The sequence below is a fragment of the Branchiostoma lanceolatum genome, chromosome 13, assembly GCF_035083965.1.
Source record: "Branchiostoma lanceolatum isolate klBraLanc5 chromosome 13, klBraLanc5.hap2, whole genome shotgun sequence".
NCBI classification, from domain to species: Eukaryota; Metazoa; Chordata; class Leptocardii; order Amphioxiformes; family Branchiostomatidae; genus Branchiostoma; species Branchiostoma lanceolatum.
Genome location: NC_089734.1, coordinates 12,257,914 through 12,284,429, shown reverse-complemented (window position 1 = coordinate 12,284,429; position 26,516 = coordinate 12,257,914). Strand labels below are relative to the sequence as shown.

Here is a 26,516-nt window from a genome sequence, read left to right as displayed (position 1 = left end):
AATTTGTATTCCAAAAATAGAAAATATTAGATACAAGAAAAATCATGTTCATGCATGGGAGAACGTAATATAAACTATACGTTACAAGTGAAACTTCAAACGCATTTGCAGATGAAATGCATTGTATATTATTAAGGATAAAATTTGGGAAACTCTCTTTTTACTTGCCAAACGGTAAGCCCAAAGCAAGAACCTTATTACACAAAGCCAGGTTGTAATACGTGAGCTTAGTGATTTAATATGCGCGACATCTCGGCCCATCCCCACATTGTCTAAGCTATTTATTCACCATGGCGACGGACGTATACAATATTCGGGTCAATGCACCCTGTCACACCTGTAGCCTCCCCAATATATTTCAATAAATATCAATAAAGATTATCATTACTTTGAGTTATTTTATCAAATATGTATTCATTCAATTGAACACAGTTTTTCTAAACAAGTTTTAATTTGTAAAGGTGGAAGGAATATTACGGAAGTAGACATTTTGACTGACAGGTGTACACAGCTGGCGGGGGGTAGGCTGATTCCTGGAACAGCCATTCCAAGATGGCGGAGAACGTGAAAGTTGCAGTGAGGGTTCGGCCTTTTATATCCTTTTTCTTTCGATTTTGGTAAGATTCTAGGGTCTAGAATTTGGTGTGTAAGTAGGAGATATCTTTGTACAGGCTATGTTCTTGTTTTGAAAGCGTAGGTAAACGTACAGGTGTTTAATCCGCCTTTGTTTACAGTGGTGACCGGTGTTATAAACATAGAACACCTGTTCGTAATTATATAACGTTACCTTCAACTATCGGTAATATTTGATCACAGCTTAGGTGATAGACTCTTTGTTGAGAGATATAAATAGAGAAAGAAACTGTTGGCAAGAACTTATTTTTGCTCCAAATGTTGTTTTTAATTATTGATGATAATGATTTTTGTGGCAAAAATCATGCCCCTCCCACTTCGATTGTAAAGACGTAAATAAACGTAACAAATCAAGTCATGTTGATTTTACGATGATCTGCTATTTTTATCATTCTAGGGGACCAGAAAGATCTGATTTGCATGTTTATTATTTTTGTTTATATCCCATGCATTATTACCAAACTCAGTACATAACTCAGATAATAAGGTAGAATTTTCTTTTTGCATGAGTTTATTTCCTTGTCTGATTTTGTGCCATTTTCACCTCTTGATTTTAACCCATGTATCCAAAACTTGTTTTTAAGTAAGAGAAAAGAATCCAGACTAATATAGAGTGACTACATTTTTATTTTAAAAGGAAACTGAATTTTTAACAATCTAACTTGTTGTTGTAATTGACATCATCTATTTTACTCAACAATAATTTTACTTACAGTAAGTTACAGTAGAGACACTGTGGGCCCTCACTGTAAAATAAATCCGACTTTTCTCTAGTTAACTTTTTAACCTTCTCCCTGCTGCCTAACTCTGTAACCAATGGGGAATTGGGTGCCAAACGGCTACTTAAGAGTGCTAAAGGTTAAAATCCCTGAACTAATCCTGACTGACCTCGGGCAGACCTTAACATTGTTCTTTTAAGGTATGCAGTTAATCAGTAAAATAGCTCAGACTTTGTGTTGGTGGAATAGCTTAGTCATGTATTTGAACAGTCCTTAATGTAAACAAGGCAAATAGGTTCTTGACTGCTGTGGTAAACATTACTAAGCACATCAGGAAACATTCAATTCACATTCAAATTGCGGCATCTCTGTGTTTACTGTAAGTTTTGGGTAAAGTGTTTTTGTTGTTATGTGGTTTGAAATTTATTTGCATTGTACTCAAATCAACCCTTTAGAGTCAACGAATCGTTCTATTGCCATGTAAATATGAGCTTGTTTGCACGCTTGTCACCTAGTGAGGTAAGCAATGTTAACTTTCATTGGAGCATGCTATGTTCTTGGGTTCAACAAGCAGTGCGAAATAGTTCCCTGTTTGGATAGGGCCAATACGTTGTCATTTTCAGAAGCCCAAGCCAACTTTTCACTGGCCCAAAATTTCAAACATTTTCTGGCTGTATTCAATCAATCAATGCTCTATGTAGAGACTGGAATATCTATAAGACCTACAAGATTGGCAACATAAAAAGATGTTACCATGGCGACGGTGGTTTCTGTTAACGTTTTCGTTTTTAGCCCACATGCAAATAAGGACCTCGCATAAATCATATCAGTCGATTACCTTCTCTACTAAAATAACACAAGTTGTCCAACGTATGAAAATCTTGATTTCACAAAAAAAGATATCGTAGCATTTCCTCATAAATCATGTAAATGAGGCCCTCTATGCAAGATTTGTGTCTAATAGTGGCCACATTTACTTAACTTCCAAATGGTGCAAAAATGAAATCCCCATCATTTACCACTATGGATTTAAAGAATTTTGTCATTAATTATGGAAATTAAGTATCAATTTGCATAATTGATATCTATCGATATTTCTCTCTTTCTCAGTTACATATGTCATGTTTTGAGAGTCCTATGATAGAATTCAGCTGATTTATTAACTGTCCTCATTAATTATGCAAATCAGATATTGATTTGCATAATTGGCATATGATTATGTAAATCATCACTTAAGCTATCTACACACCAAAAATTATGATGATTCGCCATCCCCTTCTTGCGTTATTCTCTTTCAAAGTTTGAGTCTAAATCAGCTCCTGCAGTTAAAAAAAAAGCCGCTAGGGGTCCAAATCTACAGGACATATTTTCCTAACAAAGAGCTATCCACCACTTAAAAATCATGACTATAGCATGTTCAGAAGACGAGATTTGAAAAGTGAAAGTTCCCCTGCAGTACCATAGAAAGTCGCTAGGGGGCCCAAAATCCAATCATTACAAGGTCTCCCACAGACCTACTTACCTACAAAATATGAAGACAATACATCCAGGCATTCTTGAGTTATCGTCCCATGGACTTTCACATTCCTGTACAATTTCTAGAATTCTTGCAATCTGCACACAATATAGTAAAAATTTGGCTCGCCCCTGAGGCGTCGCCAAAAACCATGCAAAGGAAAAAATGGCGATGGCTCGGTCGGGCAAGCGCACAACGACAAACGCTGGACCAATCAGACCTTGAGGCCCTTTGGCCATTGAACGTATTAAACCCGGTGTTCATAAAATTGCGAATTATGTATAATCATGTATTAAGATTTTTATGTGAGGTTTCTTTACCAAATTTTCCAGTGCCATGGCAAGAATGATCGTGTACTTGTACATGAAACTTGTTATAAAGCAGTCCTGAGAAGGAAAACATCTGTTACTCATTAATTATTGATAAAAAGCAAAGTTCACAGACTTTTTGTGTGTGCAAAGATCATATTACTAAGTGCTATTGGTTTGAATTTCAGTAATTGAGTGCTCTATTCATTTTCAACAGACTTCTTTATAATGGTTAATCCAATTACGGTGTTTGTCCAGTTTGTTTTGGTATGAAATGTAGTTTCTCAAATGTCATGTTGCAGATTTGCATGAATTATTCATTAAGGAGATTGTATTGATTGTAGTGTGGTAAGATAGATCTTGAGGTGATATGACCATCTTGAAATGAGATATTATCAGCAATATCCCTTTGAAAACATGAGAATATTCTAAAATAAAAATAATCAAAATGGTTGTATTTTTGTGCATTGCAGTGATATTGATGCAATGATGACTTGAACTAAAAGCAGGGATAGTGGAGGTATACTTAGATTGGTATTGTTACTGTAAGACCTTTTCTTTAATAAAATAACCACTCAAAGAACCTGAAGAAGATGGTAACTTGCAGTAGATGGTTGGTCACAATCAGTAGACAGGATACTTAAAGGCAGACTAAACTTAATTGTCTCCTCATTGTCTCCCGAGATGACATCATTGATGTCCTCGTTCAAGTTCAAGTTCAAACTTAATTTCGTAAAGCATACTGCATTATGTTAAATATACCACTAAGACCAGTTCTGACTGGTTTTACACTAGTCCATCATAGATTAGCGCTTTTTACAACATTTCAAATTGGTGGCCTGGTGCCCGTAATACTCGACGAGTCCAAAGACCGTGACGTCAGAATCCGTCAGAATCCGACTCGGCCCCAGAATCTGTTCTATAGAACACGCATCGATCGTAACAGTCGGATTCTGACGGATTCTGACGGATTCTGACGTCACGGTCTTTGGACTCGTCGAGTATTACGGGCACCAGGCCACCAATTTGAAATGTTGTAAAAAACGCTAATCTATAATGGACTAGTGTAAAACAAGTCAGAACTGGTCTTAGTGGTATATTTAACATAATGCAGTATGCTTTACGAAATTAAGTTTAGTCTGCCTTTAATACTCAAAAAAGGTGCCATAACCTAATGCATGGCCGTGGTCCTAATGCAGAGGTGGTCACTACTACAGGGCTTTTGTCAAGACAACTGTTACTACTTCACTCAGGAGTATTCCAATACTAGTACACATTTCAACAAAGCTGTTCAATTCATTGTTGATCGGAGTTTAGATTTGGTACTCCAGTGCATTTTGTTTTTTATTCCTCTTCCAAGAAAAATGTTGTCGAAGGTCTTTTAATACCTTTTTGTGATTTTTCAATGCCTCAGAGGCCAAGAAAATAAACAAGTTTGGGTTGAGGCCTGTAGTATACATAAGTCATAACCTACTTGAAACAATCAAAAGCATTATCATAACAACAGCAGCTGTTATACAAGAAAAGGATAGAAAACTGTAGAAACATTCTTTATAAAGATGTTTTCTGTTTTGGTAGCTTGTTTATCTGCAATTTTTCTTTAACTATATAAATCAATGATTACGGTGAAACCTGTACAAATGACCACCTCTGCATAAGGACCACCTGGCCATTGTGGCCACTTTTGGTGATGGTTTATTTTCCCCATTGACCCAGGTCCTTTGAATGGTCCCTCTATGTATAGACAGGCCTCCATTCATCTATCAGTCATTTTATTACAAGTCGTTTTAAGTTGGATGTGGAAGAAGGCACCATAAGCACATGTTGGTTTTTATGTTTCGAAGAATCTTACTTTACTATCCTCTCATAACATGTATCCTTTCACTGATGATATTCTGTATGTGCAAGTGAACTTTCAAAAATTTGAAGACGAACCTTAACCGTTCACACAATGACCGAGAGAAGGCTCGCAATGCCACGCTCATTATCAACATGGTGGGGAACACCACCACGATTAAAGACCCCGCCAACTTGGCCGAGGAGGGGCGCAAGTTCACCTTCGACTTCTCCTATTGGTCGCACGACGGGTACAGAGAGAGGGATGATGGGTACCTGGAAAAGAACAGTGCGGGCTCCAACTATGCAGATCAGGTAAGGCAACATGATGGTGATGAATTTTTTTGGAGACGCCTCAGGGGCGGAGCTGTTTGTATAGTACTATGATTGCTTTTGAAGTATTCTAGGAATTCCACGAATGCGTTCCCTAAGGAATTTGTTTTTGGCTACACCTTGTTTATCATACTTTTTTACAGACCCCAATACAGGGTTGGAAAACTTGTAAAATATAAGCTAATTTTATGACAGAATGTTGTACAAAATGTTTGATTTTTCAACAGTTTTGTTTCATAATCTCATTTTACAATACTGGAAATTCATCTATATATGCAGGAACGAGGAGAAAGGTGTTTTAAGTTCGCAGAAATGCATATTCCTGGTGTCATGAATTCAAGGAATTTGAGAGAACAAAAACAGAGCACATGTCAAGATTTACAGACATGTACATTTACAAAAGGGTTTTTTGCTTGTGATTTCAATTTAGGACAAATTGTTATAAATTTCTTTTCATTTTTGTTGTAGAATCAGAATCATCGGACTTGTTTTCGCCATCCATAAGATTGTAATCTTACCGATAAGTCATAAGCCTGAATTTTTTCTTTCCTTATTTGCCCATCTTGTCCCTAGACAATTGTTTTTGAAGATCTTGGCAGAGGGGTGCTGGCCAATGCCTGGAAGGGCTACAACTGTTCCCTGTTTGCCTATGGACAGACTGGATCAGGGAAGTCCTACTCTATGGTGGGGTATGGCAACAACAAAGGTGTGTACTTCATTTCAATGTTAAGAAACACCTGATGCCTCTTGTAGAACCTAAGACGAATATGTGACAGCTGATAATCGTGTAAGCTTGATATTCAATCTTGGCTCTGTTCCTTTTTCTTTTGATGTAATAGTAGTAGTAGACTAGTTTATTTTCCACTCAAGGTCGACAAAAACTGTTTGTAGCCTATAGGGCTAAATTGTACAGCTTAGTACTAATTACATCCACAATTGCATACATTATTATAAAAGTCACACATAATCATACAGCATTCTAAAAGACATTAATAAAAACAATATTAATTGAATATAACCAACATTTTCCATTGAACAATAGACGAAAATAGACAATTTTTACAGAAAAGCTTGATTCAAGACAAGTCAAATTCAATTTAGGGCACAGGTCAGTTACAATGCGTTTAAAATATTCAATAAAGATGAAACAGGGCTAGTTAGATACCGCTTAGCCCCAGTAGGCACTTTATACAGTCGGGTATGTCTCAGATTCATGTTGTGTGGCTGGTTGACAGCTGGGGAAAGCCAGGGTGCATATCTGCCAGATTTGGTAATCGCACGAGCAAAGTCCTGGCACAGAGTCAGTCTACGTTCAGATAGGCGTTTTGATGTCAAATAACTGATACAATGTACATGTAGTTTTACACTCCTGATCATAATCTGCCCTGGTACAGTATACTTGTTGTAGTCTGATACAAGACCGGGATGCGTCAGGTCTCTCGTCCGGGTGAATGGTGTAAATTACCGGTATCGTATGGCTGATATGAGATGAATGTTCAACTGGCCTCTATCTGGGTGATTTGTAGTGAATCACCCACTCCAGACAGAAGTCCATACTGTATCTTTTGTTTCCTTAGGTATTGTACCTATCACCTGTGAGCAGCTCTTTGTTGGTATTGATGAGAAGAAACGGAACCCGGATGCAAAGGACGTTGAGTTTCAGGTCAGCTTAAAATCTAAGAATTTTCTATTTTGTTAATAACATAGGTCATCCTTAACCTATAGCACACTGTAGGACACTGTTTGTCACCCCATTTTCTATTAGTTATAGAGTTAGGTAGCAGGGAGAGGGTTAATTTTTGTACTTAAAGATATTAACAGTGTTAGTTTACTGCCAATGGTGCGCATGATCATAACATATCATTTTGCATAACCATCCACAGGTATCTGTCAGTATGCTGGAGATCTATAACGAACAGGTGAGAGATCTTCTCAACCCAAAGACTGCCAGCATCAAGGGAGGACTGAAGGTTCGCCAGCATCCAAGCAAGGGGTTCTATGGTAAGTACTTGGCTTGATAGTACTGAAGAAAACAATCAATTAAACAATAAATCATTTAATCAATCAAAAATCTGTATTATACAACATAGCAAACCTACTGTGTTGATGGCACAAATTATTCAGGGACAGGGCACCAGTCTTGTTGGTGTGTCATTCGGCAACATTGACAGGGACACCAGTCTTGTTGATGTGTCATTCAGCACCAGGGACAGGGACACCAGTCCTGTTGGTGTGTCATTCAGCACCAGGGACAGGGGCACCAGTCTTGTTGGTGTGTCATTCGGCAACATTGACAGGGACACCAGTCTTGTTGATGTGTCATTCAGCACCAGGGACAGGGACACCAGTCCTGTTGGTGTGTCATTCAGCATCAGGGACAGGGACACCAGTCTTGTTGATGTGTCATTCAGCACCAGGGACAGGGACACCAGTCTTGGTGGTGTGTCATTCAGCACCAGGGACAGGGACACCAGTCCTGTTGGTGTGTCATTCAGCACCAAGGACAGAGACACTAGTGTTGTTAGTGTCATTCAGCACCAGGGACAGGGACACCAGTCCTGTTGGTGTGTCATTCAGCACCAAGGACAGAGACACTAGTGTTGTTAGTGTCATTCAGCACCAGTGTTGTTGGTGTTTCATTCAGCACTAGGGACACCAGTCTTGATGGTATGTCATCCAGCACCAAGGACAGGGACACCAGTCTTGTTGTTATTACTGTTACATACAAACACCAGGCTGGTAACTGAGCTTCAGATATCATAATCTTTTCTTTCCACGCAGTTGAACAGCTTGTCACAGCTCCTGTCAGCAGCTACGATGACATCGACAGGAAGATCAACGAAGGAACACGGAACAGAACAGTGGCTGCAACCAACATGAACGCCACCAGCAGGTTAGTGCCGGAACTGCAGCTGTATCATTGGTAGCAGTTTTGTACACATAAATTTTAAACATTCAAATCAGACATTTTTTGCAGACTTTGAAAGTCGATGGTGTCGATGTCATTGTGGCACAAGGGTTAGAGTGTTGGACTCAGAACTAATAGGTTCCGTGTTCGATACTCACCCTGTCCCAAAGTCATACCCTTGGGAAAGGCACGACGTTCTCTGGCTGAAGCCCACCAAAAAAGTGTGCCAAAAAACACACACGGATGCTCTAATGTGCCAACATCTGTACATTTGTCACCAAGAACCATAAATGTTTTCAAAGTTTACAAACAAGGGTTACACACTGTAACATGGAAAGTTATGATAACTTATTCTATGACTGTTTCTTTTCCCTTAGTCGAGCCCACACCATTGTGGCCATCAACTTTAGCCAGAAGGCCCCAAACGAGGCTGGACAGAGCATGACTAAATCCTCAGTCATCAACCTGGTAGACTTAGCAGGAAGGTAAGTAGTCTCTCATCTTGCTTGCTCTCTTTTAGCAACCAATCATCAGACATTTTCATAAAAATTGACCAATGGTAGGTCTTCTTACATAACGATGGAGCTAGGTGTGCAGGTTCAACTGGAAGAGGTTCATCCATCAGCCAATCACTGATGATGATTCAGAATACTTGACCAATGGTATTTCTTGTTGCATAGTGAGAGAGCTGAAAGTACAGGTGCAACAGGGGACAGGCTGAAGGAAGGTTCTGCTATCAACCAATCGCTGTCCACCCTTGGAAATGTCATTAAAGGTACGAAACAAGAAAACAATTTGATCACCTTGTCTAATATAGATGGTGTAGATTTTTCAATGTCTGAACTTGCAATTCTGTGTATTTCATTTATTGTCTTAATTTTCTCTTTTTTAAAATTTTCCCATAGCTTTGGCTGATGCATCCAGTGGCAAAGGAAAAGTAATGGGTAAGTTGTTTTTTTCTGCCAATTTAATGTCTTTAAATCGTATGAATCAAAGAATTTCCTATACATTTATGAATGTTTTCCTTTTTCTTATCATGTTTCTACAGTTCCTTTCAGAGATTCTGTGCTGACCAAACTACTGAAGAATGCCCTCGGTGGCAACAGTAAGACTATTATGGTGAGTTTCCCACAAGAATAACTTAAACTGCATGGCTTGAAAAAATCCTTCCCTCATATGTTGTGTTGTATGCTAACCATTATATTGTGTTAAAGCTCCTGTTCCTCTTTGAATATAGTTTGTATTGTATATTTCCATATATTTTAGTTTTCTTGAGGCAATGTAAAAATGAAATCATAACAGTTACTCATAAAGGTTGTTTGATATGTTTCACAGATTGCAGCCTTGAGTCCTGCCGACATCAACTTTGACGAGACCTTGTCCACACTGAGATTTGGTAAGGCTGCTTACATGACACTGGAACTGGTGTACAGATTGATTGACATGACACTGCCCAATGAAACAGCAGTGTGTTTGATTGACATCATTTTCGTGTCCAATGAAACAGCAGTATGGTTGACTGTCACAGTGTTTTTGATTGACTTAGCATTGTCTTGGCAAATAGTATTCCAGTATCCATTATGCTGCTGCTAGATTGACATTACTTTATCCAATGAAGCAGCATTATGGTTGATTGGCAGGACACTATCCAATGGGACAACATTGTGTTTGATTGACATGGCACTTGATCTTATTCTAATAAGTAGCCCTGTAGCCAATCAGCCAATTTGAAATCACAATCATTTTGTCTGTTGCAGCTGATTTTAGCTGGGTACAATAGAAGTAGAAGGGAAAGATTTATGGATAAATGGATTAACAAAATAAAAGAGCAAACAAGAGAGAAGAAAATAATACTTTTACCCTATCTCTACCCCTAGCCGACCGCGCCAAGGCCATCAAGACCAAAGCAATCGTGAACGAGAGTCCGACAGACAAGCTTATCCGAGAGCTGAAGGAGGAGAACCAGAAGCTGATGGACATGCTGAAGGCAGCGCAGGGGGGCGGGGTCATGCCGCAGCCAATGGCAGTAGAGGAGGGGGAGGATAACAAGGGCAAGTTCACCGAGGAAGGTGAGTGACATGGGTTTTTCTAAAAGAAGGGTACAGGGGCGCTGCACCCCAATACTCTGACCATGCACCCCCTTCGTAGCTATTGTTATGTTATAACTGTTGAAAATGAGGAATAGCAAAATTGCTTTAATTATAGCTCATAAAACTTTGAATTCCTATTGCTAACAGAGCTTTTTTTCACTGACTCATCTTAGCCAGTATAGCAGAACAGAACATAACCCTGGCTAGCATGTACCCGGGTATATTCTAGCCATGAGCCTAATCTGGTCTGCTACACTGGGTGTCAATAGGGTGTGACATCTATTCTCCAAGCAAAGGTTGGTGGGGAAGATTGTGACCTTTTTTTCTGCCGGCAGGAGAAAATGGGGCATATGATAAGTTGACTATCCCCTCCAACCTGTGCTTGGGGAGTATTAACATCTACAGAATGTAAATTGAGACTCCAAACTGCAATGTTAGGATGTGATAATTGATAGCATTTCCATGATGTGGTTACAGAGGTAGAGGAGATGAAGCGGTCCATGGAGGAGCAGCTGAAGAGGAACCAGGAGGAGATGGAGACGATGAAGATGACCTGGGAACAACGTCTGCAGGAGGAGGCAGCTCAGAACCAGGTGGGGATGGGGTTGTTAGGGATGGATGTGCAGGGAGTGAACTGTTGTCTTTTGGCTTGTCCTTGTGTTTTTGTTTGTGTGTGTGTGTGTGTGTGTGTGTGTGTGTGTGTGTGTGTGTGTATGTGCAGTGTTCTAGCCAGTCTGAAATTTTTAACCGTCATGTCAGCGGCAAAGGTGTGACAATCCTAGAAATGCTCCCACGGGAAAATTTTTAAATCTTAACCCTCAGAAACGCTCTTTCCTGCCCTTTGAGGGACAAATTTTGCTGGTTGGTAGATTAAGCTTAGTTTGATGACAACTCTTTTGGTGAAAAGCTCTTTCTATGTCTTTACACATTGATTTTTGTCCGTAAAAAAACACGGGCTGGGCAAAATTTTTGTCCGTCATGAGTGACAAAATTCTGTTAAATGATGGACTGATGGGTACTGCCTAGAACACTATGTTTGTGTATATGTTTGTGTGTGTGTGTGTGTGTGTGTGTGTGTATAACGTGGGTCTCTTCATTTTCCACTGCCTTCAAAAAAGAAGTCAAACCCAACCACAACCATAGTCAACCTTAGTTAACTTAGAACTTTCACAGTAGACTAGATAACTATTTTTGATTCCCATGTATTTTCATGTACTTGTTTGTCTGCAATTAGCCTTCGGGCATGAACTTGCAATAAAGTTATTATAATTATCACACATTTTCAGTGATGCTTTTTTGTTCTGTACTTTTTTGTTCTGTGAGACTAGAAAGATTGAATGGCAGTATGGGCAATTATTAAGAAGGTGAAGTCTGCTATTTCTGATTGCAATTCTCTCTGGTACATTGTACATTTCTTTTTAATCCGTACCACTATCACTTTAGATAAGATTCAGTGCTTACAGACATTTGTAGAGTGCAAAAGTGTTTAATCTAGCACAAATATTTGATGTTGTCTGATTTTCAACCCTACAGGAGAAACTCCAGGCAGAGAGGAGAAAGCAGGAGGAGATGAAGGTCATTCCCCACTTCTGGAACCTCAACGAGGACCCCTCTCTGACGGGGATGGTAGTGCACTTTGTCCGGGAAGGTCAGTGACATCAGACAAATTTCTATCTCAAATTGTTGGATTGATATGGGGAACAGAAGACGTTAAACCGGATAGTGAGTGAGTGAGTGAGTGAGTGAGTGAGTGAGTGAGTGAGTGAGTGAGTGAGTGAGTGAGTGAGTGAGTGAGTGAGTGAGTGAGTGAGTGAGTGAATGAGTGAGTGAGTGAGTGAGTGATATTCATGGGTTAGTTAGATTGTATTCAAGGCCTTGAAACATGTCAAGAAATCTAGAATTTCTGACGAGGCTATATGATAATCATTATAGATTATGCTAATTAAAGAAAACTTAAATGACAAATCATTGAATTTTGCTGTCATTGTCCAGATTAAAAGTTTGTTCAATTGTACCAATGTTTTAATTTTCATAGCCTTTTAATGGCATAGGCTGATATGTTACTAGTAACTTCAAATAAACATTAAACAGTAAAAGTCGGATAGTACAACTGTTACAATGTTGTTGTTTGGTATTCTAGGAAACACCAGAGTTGGAAACAAGAAGGCAAGCCCACCAGCTGATGTTGTACTTATTGGGCTCAGGTTAGTACATATATCATGTACCTGTACATCTATAGCTAATTGATTTCTACAGTGCTGAGGAAAAAATGAAAAATTTGATAAGGTACCAGATATAACTTTACCTACTTGACACTCGGTACTGGTGTGATAGACCAAGACACCAAGGATACTTGGAAGAAAAGCATGATACATTTAACCACACCCTTAAATCTCGTGTCTTCAGGACGTGTCAACAATGATGTCTTAGCGAAATATGATCCTTTATCAAATATCACATGCTTTAGCCAGTATGTGCTGACTGCTATTACAGAACAAGCTGCTAGGAGACCCAAACCTACACCATTTCTTCCTTTAAATCACAATCTATCCAACACCTACCCACATACCAAATATCATCATAATCCATCCAGAGGTTCTTGAGTTATGCTGACTACAAAAATCCGGAAACACAAACACACAGACACACACACACACACAGGCAGACTCACACACACACACACACACACACACACACACACAGACAGATGCGAAAAAATATCCCCATTTATCATGGAGATAAACGTAATGTGGCTATCTTTTCTCCAGTATCCAGGCTGAGCATGCCTTAGTGAGGAACGACAACAATGTTGTGTACGTGAAGCCGGCATCAGCTGATGCTAAAGTCCTGGTGAACGGGAAACCTCTCACTACAGAGGATGGGGAGGAAGAGCTGCACCATAATGACAGGTGGGTTTGATTTGTTGATCTCATACTTAGAAATGTAATCCATGAATAGTTAACATGAAACTCTAATGGTGAATAAGAAGATTGATAAGGAAACAGGGTCTGAGGGGAAAGTCTATGATCTGTGCCTTGGTACACACAGTTTCAGTGAGTGAATTCAATTAGACTCAGTTTTTCCACCCATTCCTCTGTCTCTTATAATCTTAGTCTTTTGCTCAATATTCATAGTAAAGGTTTTAAGAACTTATGAAGTGATGTGGGCTAAATACACAAAAAACTTGTTCCTTCAGACTCGTTCTAAGATTGAAAATTCATTCTTTGTAATTGAAAAATTCTTTGCCACTCTTAAATCGGAGACACCCTTTGTTCCTATTTTCTGATGCCCCTATGTTACTTGTTAGGGTTAGAGGTGTCAGAACTTAGGGTTATAGGAGTGTAACCATTAAGTCAGTTTGGCAAATTTAGCAGTATTTCTATGAATCACTACATGACTTGTAAGATGAATGATAGATAGATTGATACATAAATTGAACATGTTTGACAAATTTTCTGTAATTTTTGTGATTTGTTTTTTTCCCCAGGGTGATGTTTGGGTCGAACCACCTGTACGTGTTCCACCACCCCCAGGACCTGGCCAAGCAGGAGAAGGCAGGCAAGAAGGTGGAGAGAGTCACCTACGAGTCGGCACAGGAGGAGATCGCACAGAACACTGGCTTCGACATGGACAAGGAGGGCAAGTCAAAAAGTAAGTCCTCTCTCGAACCTAATTGTTATTTTATGTACAAATGATAACTTTGATTTTACACTGAGAATTTGTAAGACTCGGCTCAAGAGGAGATCGCACAGAACACTGGCTTTTACATGCATGGACAAGGAGGGCAAGTCAAAAAATAAGATCTCTTCCAAATCTGAATGTTATTTCATGTACAAATATATCAAAACCAGATGTTCCGCTGCAGTACCTTAGCAAGTGGCCAGGGGGCCATTATCAAACTCCTACCCACCTACCATTTTCTTGAGTTATTCTATCCACACACACACACACACACGCACGCACACACAGACATACATACATACACACACGGAGACAAAAAACGACACACAATGTCCAGCACAATACAATTTATTGTCCCTAAAAATAATAGAAATATGTTCTCCACACCAAAAAAAAACAAGAAAAAGTTTAGACATTTAAATGTTCTGACTGACAGCTATCAGTTTGTAGATACTTACTGACTGTTGCTTCCAACCAGTTGACACAACTTATTCTATAGAAACTCCCATCAAATAAGATACTTCTCTGTGACCTGGGATCACCTTGGTACCAAATTGCATAGAAACAGGAATGGCGTCACCAGCCCTTTATATACCAGTGCACTGGCAGGTGTAGCATCTCAACTCTGCACGTTAGATATGGGTCCTATTTTGGGGTCCGCAACCCGGCTCAACCTTAGATTATCTGCCATTGGTGAAGGCAGAGGAATGTTAACTGTGATGAAGAACAGCTTTCCACAAATGATAGAGAACTGCTTACAAAGAAAGACCATAAAGTACACACTACTGTCTTACACTAGATTTTTAAAATATACTCTTACTGTTCAGATACTTGTAACTTTTAGAAATGATTTCAGTAGCCCTTTGTATGCCAAAACAGGTGCACATAGTTTAGCCTATAGAAGCCAGATAGGCATGGATTTAATTGGGTAATTTCACAGTTTATTAGACATAATTTAAAGGTTTCAAGCTTGTAGCCTTAGTGTATGTGTGATACCCCCTAGGGCTCATACTAAGTTTCTAGTCTACCAATGATTTGAGTTAAGGAAGTGTAGGAGATTTTGTGCGTTGTCTGTTTTGGGATAGCTGGCTTGTTGAAGTATTGTGCTTAGAGATGAACAACCATGTCCTGCCCAACTACGCCGTACAGCTTCTACGGAGGGCTCCCCGCAACAAAGATGTGGAGGTCACAAGTTTGGTCTTTTGTATAAAGCAACCTGTCTTTGATTGCTACTGTGACTGGGAAATGTGTCTGGCTAAATTAATCAGATTTCTACAGAATGCAGTATACACTGCTGTAGAATTTCTACTGGGAGAAGTGTTGAATTTTTTGGGTTTTGAATGCAGTTTAAAAGCCCAAAGCAATTTCAGAATGTTTGAAGTAAGATTTTCACATTCCATTTTCTAGTCCTTTATATTCATAGTAAGTTTAGATAACATTATGCCATGTTGCATATCGACCTTCATGGACAAAAGATGCAATGTCAACGTGTGATGAGAACTGATAAAATCTGTGCGCTGATTTTTTGGTGGTGCCAATATATAAAGGACTCCTCGTGCGCCTTATTTCTGTGCTCTTTTTAAACACGCAAAGTATGAAATCATGACATAACGATTCTGTTGTGTGCAGGAAATTAGTTTTGAAGAAAGTTAACATAATAATTTAATCTTTTTGTTGGTGTACACCTAGAAGTATGTGACCAGGCCCTTACCTGGGTGAAAGATCCCAAACTTTTGAGTATTTGCAAAGCTATACAAAGTTGTATTTTAAACCCTAATTATTCTGTTGTTTGCAGATGAAATGCTGCTACAGGAAGACCTGATCGCCATGATGCCCATGGTGAATGAAGCTAACGCCATGTCTGAGGAGCTGGATAAGAAATGTCGCTTTGAGATTGCGCTGGTGTCACCCCAAGCAAGGGGACTCAAGGAGGGCCGAACCGAGGTGAGCTAAGGTTTCATTTTCTTAGTTGTCTTAGATGTCACATTGTACTATTGCACAACAGTATAGGAAATCCAGAAAGGTCAAGATTATATATAATTGTATATCTAGATAAGGGTTTTACTTCTTGTTGTCTTAGATGTCACATTGTACTATTGCACCACAGTATAGGAAAGCCAGAAAGGTCAAGTTTATATATATAACTGTATATCTAGATAAGGGTTTTACTGATGTAATTCTTTGTACTATGTGAGTACATCAATGAAGGTAAGACAAGCAGATAATAACATACACAAGGTACAAGTTACCCAAGCAACTGGACAAAATTTGAAAATGTTTAGACGTTTCAGACGGCATCCACTGTCTTTCAAAAGACTACGAAAAGGGCTTTACTATGACAAGCCCGATTCCCTTTTTTGATGTGACAAGGCCAATAATATTGTGATTTTATCACAGATGATTTATTGTACTATGATACAGATGCCAGTATCAGGCTGGTGCAGCAGGCAAAATATACTCAGGCACATTCTGTTCTCAGGGTCAACTACACTAGCATTTTAGATAGTGACATTCAAATTTGTTTCTCTCGTTCTCAGGTCAGTGTCAAGATGAAGAACCTGGAAAACGGGAACGACTTCATGTGGGACCGGAACAAGTTCATCAACCGCAAGTACCTCATGCAGGAGATGTACCAGAACTACGTGGAGGGGGACGCCAACTGGGACGTAGAGAAGGTATGGAAGGGGGGTAGTTAAAGAGGGGTTAGGTTAGGACTTAGGGAAAGAAAATGGATTGTTTGCAATGGCGTTATCAAACCTGGAGATTCAAAGACAAATGTTAAAAAGAAAAGGGGGACTATTGTAACCGTGTGGTTCAAGCGCCACTAACTGACCAGTCTAACAGGGTCCGAACCTTTTAGCCTAGGGGTTTGTGTGCTGTTTGTGTGCTGGCGGGCCTGGGTTCAATTCCTGGGACCCAGGAGACTGTACTACTCTCCTCTTGTGTTTCACAAGCATTACCATGGTGGTTTTAAGTTTGTGATGGAGAGGTCCCTGCAAAAAACGCAAACATGAAACCACCGGGAAAATGTTAACATTTACAGTGTGCGATTCAGATCTCTTATAGCGTCATACCTTTCATTAGGACAAGGACCCGTTCTGGGAGCCTTCTGACTCAGAGGTGCTGGTGGGGAGTGTGCACGTCTACCTGCAGAGCCTGGCTTACCTGGTAGGTGGCGCTGTGATAAGATTCATGAATGTCAAACGTTCTAAAACTTACATGGAGATATTCCCCTAGCTTGGGTTCCATTTATGGGCATTCATTATGTGTCTAAGTTATGATTCTGAAACAAATTACATTGTTAACTTTTTCCTAATCTTTGGAATCTTGGAAATATTTTTTGGTATGATTATCATTTTTCAGTTCAAAAAGACAGATTTTTGTGATAAAGTTTAATCAGGTTCATCTAGAGGAGAAATTAACTAAAGATCACTTAACATTTACTGAAATATTTGCTAGACTTGGGTTTGCATAGTTGAGTTGGAATTCTGTCCCCAGACAGAATGGCATGGAATTTCATGGACAGACAACCATGTCCATGTCAAGCAGAACATACGATGTAGAAGAACTTTATTGCGCGACAATTGCAACAGGACTGGTACAATGTATGGTAACTTGTAGATACATGACAATTGGCTATTTCTGATATCTAACAAATGTACACATCTAATACATGAATAACAGTAGAGACAATCTATCTAATAATGTATATGCTAATGCTCTTCCTAGAACAGTATGTTGCTAACGTTAACAGTATGCTGAACATGTGAGTTGTCATTTTTCAGTTGAAAACGGCTGATTTTTGTGATGACTTCTTCAACAGATTGATCTAGAGGAGAACCTGGCTATCACAGACTACCGCGGTGCGGAGAACGGTCACCTGGAGGTGAAGATCGAACCATGCGCTCAGGACGGCTCGCTTCTCGAGGATGAATTTGCGGAAGACCCAGAGGATCTGATCGGGAACCCGATGCACTTTCAGCTCAAAGTGCCGCATGCCAGAGGGCTTCCTAAAAAATACGTACAGGTGAGATGCCAACTTTTGTGGCATCTCAGTTTCTTATCATTATTGTCTATTTGCACGTAAAATATAACATGAATGAACAGTAAATGAACATGGATTAAAAAAACATGCAGGGGAAACCAGAAACTTCAAAGTTTATCCAGGGTTTCCCTTTAACTATGATACATTAATTAAATCATAATATCAATTTAACTAAAGTAAATAAAGTCAGACGAAAAAAAGGTAATTATCATAAATAAATAAGTAAATAAGTAAAACTAGACTGGCCGTCATTTGCTTTAAGAGCAAATTCAGGATGTTTCGCCCATACTCCTCATGCAAGAAGTGGGCTGTCGCAAAATAACTCCTGGGCAAATCCAAGTTTCAGCATAATTTATGCAAATGAGGTCCTCATGAGCATAAGTTATGTCCAGGTGCTTTCAGTTTCACCTTTTCATGTACCTACATGTTGTCACGGTAAGGGAAATACAAGTTTATGCACAAATTATTCAAATGAGGTCCTCAGTAGCATAATTCATGGCCAGGTGTGATCACCTTTGCTAACGGTACGTACATGTCAAATCTGACATCTGCAGCTTTTCCGGTAAGGGAATTACAAGTTTACGAATAAATCATGCAAATGAGGTCCTCATTAGCATAATTTATGGCCAGGTGTGTTCGCCTTTCCTAAAGGTACCTACACCTCAAAGATGACATCCGCAGCTTTTACGGTAAGGGACATACAACTTCATGCATCGATTATGCAAAGTAGGTCCTCATTAGCATAATTTATGGCCTGGTGTGTTCGCCTTTCCTAAAGGTACCTACATCTCAAAGATGACATCCGCAGCATTTACGGTAAGGCACATACAACTTTATGCATACATTATGCGAATTAGGTCCTCATTAGCATAAGTAATTGTCAGGTGTAGTCACCTTTCCTATAGGTACCTACATCTCAAATATAACATCCGTACCATGTAACATAAGGTACATATAACTTTCTGTAATACCATTAGTATAGGTACCCCCTGACATCTGCTTGGTTTTAAGTCCCAGACAGGGGAAGTGTAGGAGGGCTTATGTTACAGTATGACCTAGTTCTTGCTGGCCCCGACAGAAAATAACCAAAAATTGCATCAAAAAATTGCAAAATAAATCATTTTGAAGTAGTGTATGCCAAAAAAAATAATGGGGTCCTTTGGGTAAATATCCAATGCACAACTAAACCAAATTTCAGGTCCTCAGGTTTCAACACCACGGCACTGGAGGCCATAATGTGCGACTTTTGTCTGAAAATGACCAAAAAACCTCCATAAAATCATTTTAAAAACTTATATCAAAAAATTTTTAAAAGGGTCTAGGGGTATACACGTACTCTACCTGCATACCAAATTTTAGCTTATTTGGTTGACGGACGACCGAGAAGAAGCGATTTGAAGATTTGACAGGAGAAGAAGGAGAAGGAGAAGGAGAAGAAACCTGACAAAAACAATATGTTTCGTTGGCGAAACATAACCAACAGACTAAATAATGCTATCAAATGACATATCAAATTTACACTGCGGTTGTGTTTTGCCCAGAACCCAGAAATCTTGGGTTCAAATCCGGGGTCCCTGATTTCTTCCCGTTGACATCGTGCCCTTGGACTTTACACGACTTTCCTCACTTTACTCAGGTGGAAATGAGTATCTAGCTTTGGTTAGGGCTGTCCCTTGGATAGGACGTTAAATGGCGATCCTGTGTTTGAAGAGAGCCACACTTTGAAACCGTTCTTTAACCCCCACACTTATCGAAAAGAGTAGGGGTCCTTCCCGGTGTGAGTGGATCAAACCTCACAGTCTGGACCGGGTTGACATCTTGAAATTTAAAGGTGATAGTCACCTGTTATGTTAATACTTCCACAAATGTTGTAAAACTGAATAGATAATAAACTTTTCATGGCCAAAAGTGAAGACTGGTGTCCCTTTCCTTGGTGCTGAAAGTGCTGCTCAGAGAGAAATCTATTGGAAAGCAGGCTGTTTTTTTAAAGCTTAGTAACAAGATCACCAATTCCCTGCCCACTATCAATAAAAGAGCAGTGGATGCCACTTGAAGATAGAAAAAAGATGTCCTAACTATGCATGATGTACAAAATGACAAATTATAAACTGGTAGACGTATAAACGTCTAATATCAGTCTTGTCATTCCTTCAAGTACCAAAGTTATCAACCTCCGATTGATGTGTTCAAAGATTTGTATTTTCCTAGAACTATTGTAGAGTGAAACTCGTTGCCATCATTAGTGCTGTAAAAACATCCTCACTAGACTAAGCTTTTAAAAAAGGCTTGCAGTCAGATGTGCAAAGGTTAGGTGTGACACTGGTCTTTCAGTGTAATACAACCAGCTTCTGCCACACCGTTTGCCTGCAAATCTGGTGTGTTACACCAAAGGTCGGTTACACTTGCTATACAGATACAGATAGATGCAACCATTGTGATTGACATGTGTCTGTCTGTGTTTCAGAGCTGTGTGAAGTACAAGTTTTACCAGTAATCAACACAGTCCAAAGTGACTGATGATGATTGACATGTGTCTGTCTGTGTTTCAGAGCTGTGTGAAGTACAAGTTTTACCAGTAATCAACACAGTCCAAAGTGACTGATGATGATTGACATGTGTCTATCTGTGTTTCAGAGCTGTGTGAAGTACAAGTTTTACCTGGATGAGAAGAGCACCAGCACAAATTGGATCACAGGAATCAACCCCGACTTCAAACACATCAAGCAGTTCTCCTACAGCCCTGTCACTAAACAGGTACATGTAATGTCTTATCTCAGTCATAGGTCACAAACATAGTACATCCTGCATTCTCAAACCTTCAACGAAGAGGTTCATCATTCATTCAAAGCGAAAGATTGTGCATTAGCTTTCTAGGCTGCGTACGATGATTCGTACAATAAAAAGAATGGAATAAGATTTCAGCAATTGTTGCCTTTTGCAGAAAAATTATTTCCTCACAACCCAATACATTGCTTGCACTCAGGTTACACATTGCTGCAAATCAAGATGTGTCTATAATTTTGTATAAAAAGGTAAAACGATAATGACAAAATTTATTACAGTATATTGAAATGTTCAAAAGACACATTGGAGATCAAGCTGATTTTATTACTCTTGCCACAGATGTCCAAATTCAGGGTGTTATCCATTAAGTCATCTACCAGTATAAGGCCTAATCAAATGGATGAATTATACTTTAAATTTCTTTCTCCAGTTTGTGGAGTACCTGAACACCCAGCCCCTGATCCTGGAGGTGTGGGGGAAACAGACGTCTGCTGCCGACAAACAGCGAGCAAACATGTCCACCAAACAGATGGTCGCCATGGAGAAGGGCGGGCTGAACCTCAACGAGCAGAACCGCATGGCGCAGAAACGGGTAACCACACAGGTGGGAATCATTATCAAGATTTAACCTTAGGTTACACCAATTTTAATTCTTGCCATGTGGCATCAAATGGTTAGGCTAGCGGACACAAGATCAATAGGTCACGGGTTCAATTCCCGACATTCCTGACTAGACGTCTTATCCTTGAGAAAGGCAATTTACAAAACTCCACTCAGGTGTAAAAATGGGTACCTGACTTCTGTTAGGGACTCAGGTAAAAGGCGCTGGAAGGAGAGGGTTGGGCTCCGACTTCCAATGCTGTGACCTAGACACAGTGGATAACACCCCACTGCCCCTAATGTCTCAAAAAAGCTATGGGACTATCTTTACCTTAGTTTACCTTTTACTTCTTTGCTCTTGATGATGAATTAACTGGAAAATCAACATCAACACAGTGTATGTGTAGAAAGTCTATACCTTGGCACACACGCAGTGTCAGGGAGTGAGCATAGTCTGATGCAAATTTTCCTCCCAGCCTTTTTTTTTCATCTCCTCATTTTGTTACATTCTTACTTTAAGATCTGAAAACTCAGGAAATGAACAAATTGGCCTGGAAGAATGTTAACTATAATTCTCAGTGTTATGTTCTTCTTTTGTTTTTCTAATATCATCTTCATCTCCACCTATCCCAGGATGATGAGGAGAAGCAGAAGCTGACCCAGGAGGTCAGTCTCATGAAGAAGATGAATGAGAAAATGGACAAGAAACTGGTGAGACCTTCTATTCTATTTCTCTCTTGTCTACAGTTGCCCAGAGCAAGCACTTTGCTTTCTCATTTTTAGGGTCGATCTTTTGGTATGTCTTTTGAGTATTTTACAAAAGCATCTTACTCAATGATTCTGACAAATAGTTTAACAATTCATGTAACAAGGGTTAATCATTTGCATAACAGTACTGGAGAAAGGGAGATTTCCAATTCAGAATGAAACATGCTTCAGGTACTTTGTGCACAGGATATGAAAACTGGCATACTGCTCACACATGTAATACTGGTTTTGATTAGTTTGGTACATGATTTTACTATTATCTGACATTTAATTTCGCCCTTACAGATGATGATACAGAAACTTGTGGATGAAGCAAAAACTGCCGGGTCCAGCACTCTACAGGTCTGTCAACTGTTCAACATCTGATAGTATAAGTTGGTTGACAACTTACATGTACTAGTAGCTAAGTAAAGAACCACTGACTTCAACAGTTTACAAGGCAGTCTACTATCAAATCAGCAGCTAAATATTGTATCCTCTTCATCTTTTTCTAAATATTTATGCAACACCGATATTGTTGCATTCAAAAGTGATATTAGAACATGAGAATGTTAGTCTAAGAATCTATGAACAACACAGTTGATGCTCTTTGTTTATGTTTTATGCATGACCTCACTCCCATTCTTCTTTCAACCAATCAGGTGGAAGATGTGGACGCCATCTTGAGCGGAAACTTCTCGCGCAAGTTCAAGGGCACCTCGGGCATTGTCAAGGAGATTAAGAAATACGAGAAGAAGAAGCCGACCCCTGCCCCCCTCCCCAGCACCAATGGACCAGCTGCATCAAATGGTAGAGGAAGTGCCCCGCCTAGCAACCAGGCTGCTAAGAGTGCCCCACCTAGCAACCAGGCTGGGGATGTGAATAAGAGTACTGCATGCACTGTGCAGTGAGGAAAAATAATCTTGTAAGATGTAAAAAAAAATCACCTTCTCAATTATATCATGTGTTCTCCTCACAACCGTCACGTGCTAGATATGGCAAAAGGGATTGTCTTCACTTTTTGTATGCCAAGATTTTTAAAAGATGTCTAGAAGTGTACTGTTTACTAAAATGGATACTTTGTGGAATTAGAATTCTTTTGTGTAAAGTGAAGACCAAAAATGAAAACTAATACAACACCTGTTTGGGAAAATATGGAAGGAGTTTTATCTATGGTGAGAATGGAGAAATTCTTAACAGGGCATTAGCTGTCTACCTCTAGGTTTCGGCTGAATTACATAGCACTTTCTCTGCTCTCATAAGTTGTAATAACCAAGCAGATGTTGCAATGGAAGATTCTAACGTTTTATTGTTGTCAAGCTTCTCTTAGATGTGCAACCCAGAAAAACTAAACCCACAAAATGTTACAATCTTCCACCTCACATCTGCTTGGAGATCAGCTATTATGTTCAATTCAATAGAGTGTAACTTTATGAATCAGGTTTATCCACTGGTTGTTGTCAAAATATTGTAATGAAAGCTTGCAACACTGAATTCTATTTGAAAAGGGATTTTGGACACTGGGGTGTTTACAATTTTAAAAGATTTTTTTGTAAGTGGTTGAGGTATTGGTTGGGTATGTAATGTACGTATTGTCACTTAGATACGCAGTTTAAGTGTTGACCTATGCAGTAAAAATGTTGTTTTTGGATGTAAGACAATTTCTTGACACAGTACAATGTGCCTGATAATATTTACACATACACATGTCGGCACAATATGTGTTTTTTTCAATGTTCAGATGGAATTGTGGACATTTTAGAGTTTGTGTTCAACTTGTAATTCTATGCAAAAAAAGCTGTAAGCTGTAACTGTTATCTACTTGATACTATTAGAGTTGTATTTGTACAAACTTGTATAGGAAAAAGAGAGACAATGTCCATAGTTTTTTGGCAATTTTTTTTTGGTAATCTTTTTCAACTTTTATGATCCATATATACGACCCATCACCTTGGTAGTGACAAATTTGCGCAAAAGATGAATGTTAGAAATATACCTGACAATGTGCCTTACATTGCTTTTACATTTAAAGATTGTATGGAACCAAAATGCAACATTCTCTAATAATGTTCAAAACTGATATGATGGTATAATTCAATGCCATACAATCTTTAAAACAGGTTGTAGTTAAGATAGGGGTTGCAGTACTTCTCTTACTAAAGCCACACCAATTAAATTTCTTGGTTAATGGAATTTTGAAATAAATGCTAGATTGGAAAATCAACATGAAAACAGAATCTCAGAGGAAAGTTTGTACTTTGATGAACACAGTTTCAGGGAGTGAACAGGATCAAGTTTTCACCCCAGCCTTCTGTTTTAATGATGTCCTCATGCTAAAATTTTACCCAAAAAATTCGTTAACCAAGAAATAAAATTGGTGTGAGACACACAAAACAAAAGAAAAAGTGCAATAGTACTGTTGTACATGTAATTCTAGTCAATCACGTTCTAGAGCAACTACTAGTATCCGCTTTTATTTTTGAGAATTCTTCCTTTGTTGTCACTTGCTACTTCTTTAAGTCTTTGCAAAAAGTCTGTTTACAAGATACTGGAGAAAACTCTCTTGATGAAAAGGGGTTTTCAAAAAACTAAAGAATGAGACATGTTTAGCAATATTGTATGCTGCATCCAAACTTCTCTGTCCTTAACTTTAGACGGTAACAGTTTAAAATGCTGTTGATTTGTTTTAATGCCCTACAGTTGCATTACTATCACTATTGGTAATGTACAAAATAGTATTTTTGTAGAGAATGTACAAATTCTATTGTGATGTATATGTTAGATCTATATTTATGGTAATGTGCTTTGCTGTGATACGTGGAGGTTATACATGTAGATACTTGAATGTATATATTGGTTACAATTATGAAATACACTTCACCACTTTGTGCTTAGATAAGATTTAAGGTGCCTTATAATGTGCCTTCAATGCCAGTACCTTAAATCTGTTGGTTTAGGAAATGCAGTGATATATCTTGGTGTAAAAAAAATTTTCATGGCAGACTTTGTTGTTGCACTTTTCAAACTGTCTCAATCTTTGAATGCTTTTCTCTACAAAAATGCCTGTACCTTTATATGTGTATGTGTATGTGTATGCCACATGAAATTAACTGACAAATTCACTTGAAAGTTCATCTGTGTTGGTAGAAGTCATTTTAGATTAGGCTTGAACTGTAACTGCTGCACAAAAATGGAATGGCAATTACAGTTTAACTTTGATCCAGAATAGTTGTAAGAATGTTTCTATTGTATACTCGTATTTTGATTTTCATTTCCAGTTGCCATCATCTCTGACGTTACTACACTGTCGTTTCTTGTACAACACTGAGTCACACTAGTACCAGTTCTATGTAATGTAACTTTCTTTCCACATCGAATAAAGTTTGCCATTTTGTACACTTGTCACCTTTACTTCTAGTAAATGGATATTTGAAATATTCCCGACATTATTATTGATATTCGTAGCTCTTTTGATGGATTGAGCAACAGTCCAGTTGTCCAATGGGTTCCCTGGGACCATGCGGACGGTATCACAGCGACGTCTATTAGTTATTTAAGAACTGCAGTACCTGACCCGCATTCTCCGACATCAATGTGCTGCAGTACTGACAGTAGCTGCTAGAGTTCGCTGTAATGCCGTCGGCGCGTTAATCGCATTATCAGTACATCGTCAAGTCAAATCAAAGTTTATTGCACAATAATTGTAAGATATAAACAACACTGCAGAGCGAGCAACAGTGGTTTTTCTTCTGCTATATGGCATCATCTCAACAGACATAACGGACATTCATTCCAGCTTGACTCTACGGACATCTTAGATAGGGAATCGCGATGGTATGAACGTGGTGTCAAAGAAGCTGTGTATGAAAGGATCCATCGACCATCACTTAACCGGAAAGGGGGCCTTCGGATCGAACTTTCCAGTACATGGGACAGTGCTTTGAAACGTATTTGATTATCTATTATAGGTCTGTTTTGGGAATTTAATGTTTTCTAAGCCGCTCTGACATACCTTGTATTGTAGAACGAACATCTATTTATATCTGAACATTTTTAGAACGCTTTAGTCGTTACCTTTTGTTTATTTAGAACTTAGGAATTAACATTCTTTACGCATCCATAAGTAAACTTCTCGTTGAAAAAGGGCAGTCGGATGGACGCCCGAAACGTCCGATTTTTATCGAAATTTATCCAGATGTAAAGTTTAAATTGTACTACTCAAATAATTGTAAAAGGTACAAATTACTACTCGCTACTCATACCAAACTATGGAATATACTTTTATCAATGACGTCCCCTATAACCTCCTTGCTTTT

The 26,516-nt window shown here is 39.0% G+C and overlaps 1 protein-coding gene across 2 annotated transcripts; it reads left to right on the top strand.

The window, feature by feature from the left end:
• Nucleotides 1-529: 529 nt before the first annotated feature.
• LOC136447005 (kinesin-like protein KIF28) lies at nt 530-25,596 on the top strand. 2 transcript variants are annotated; one of them, XM_066445666.1, is made up of 26 exons: nt 531-595; nt 5,128-5,327; nt 5,919-6,051; nt 6,923-7,008; nt 7,229-7,346; nt 8,127-8,238; nt 8,631-8,738; nt 8,934-9,028; nt 9,159-9,197; nt 9,302-9,372; nt 9,589-9,649; nt 10,131-10,322; nt 10,821-10,936; nt 11,877-11,991; nt 12,484-12,547; nt 13,112-13,252; nt 13,831-13,994; nt 15,820-15,968; nt 16,562-16,699; nt 17,109-17,192; nt 17,848-18,051; nt 20,704-20,823; nt 21,284-21,457; nt 22,087-22,164; nt 22,507-22,563; nt 22,863-25,596. In XM_066445666.1, exons 1-26 carry the CDS (start codon nt 553-555, stop codon nt 23,109-23,111), a joined length of 3,111 nt encoding a protein of 1,036 aa, XP_066301763.1. In that variant the 5' UTR covers nt 531-552; the 3' UTR covers nt 23,112-25,596. The 2 variants fall into 2 exon arrangements, with proteins under 2 accessions (XP_066301764.1, XP_066301763.1); XM_066445667.1 differs by lacking the exons at nt 20,704-20,823; nt 21,284-21,457; nt 22,087-22,164; nt 22,507-22,563; nt 22,863-25,596 and adding an exon at nt 20,534-20,672 and having other exon boundaries at nt 530-595.
• The last annotated feature ends 920 nt before the right edge of the window (nt 25,597-26,516 follow it).

Coding starts and splice junctions, on each gene's coding strand:
- LOC136447005 (XM_066445666.1), top strand. CDS start 553: ATGGCGGAGAACGTGAAAGTTGCAGTGAGGGTTCGGCCTTTTA. Junction 6,052..6,922: donor GGGGTATGGCAACAACAAAG/GTGTGTACTTCA, acceptor TTGTTTCCTTAG/GTATTGTACCTATCACCTGT. Junction 22,165..22,506: donor AGAAAATGGACAAGAAACTG/GTGAGACCTTCT, acceptor TCGCCCTTACAG/ATGATGATACAGAAACTTGT.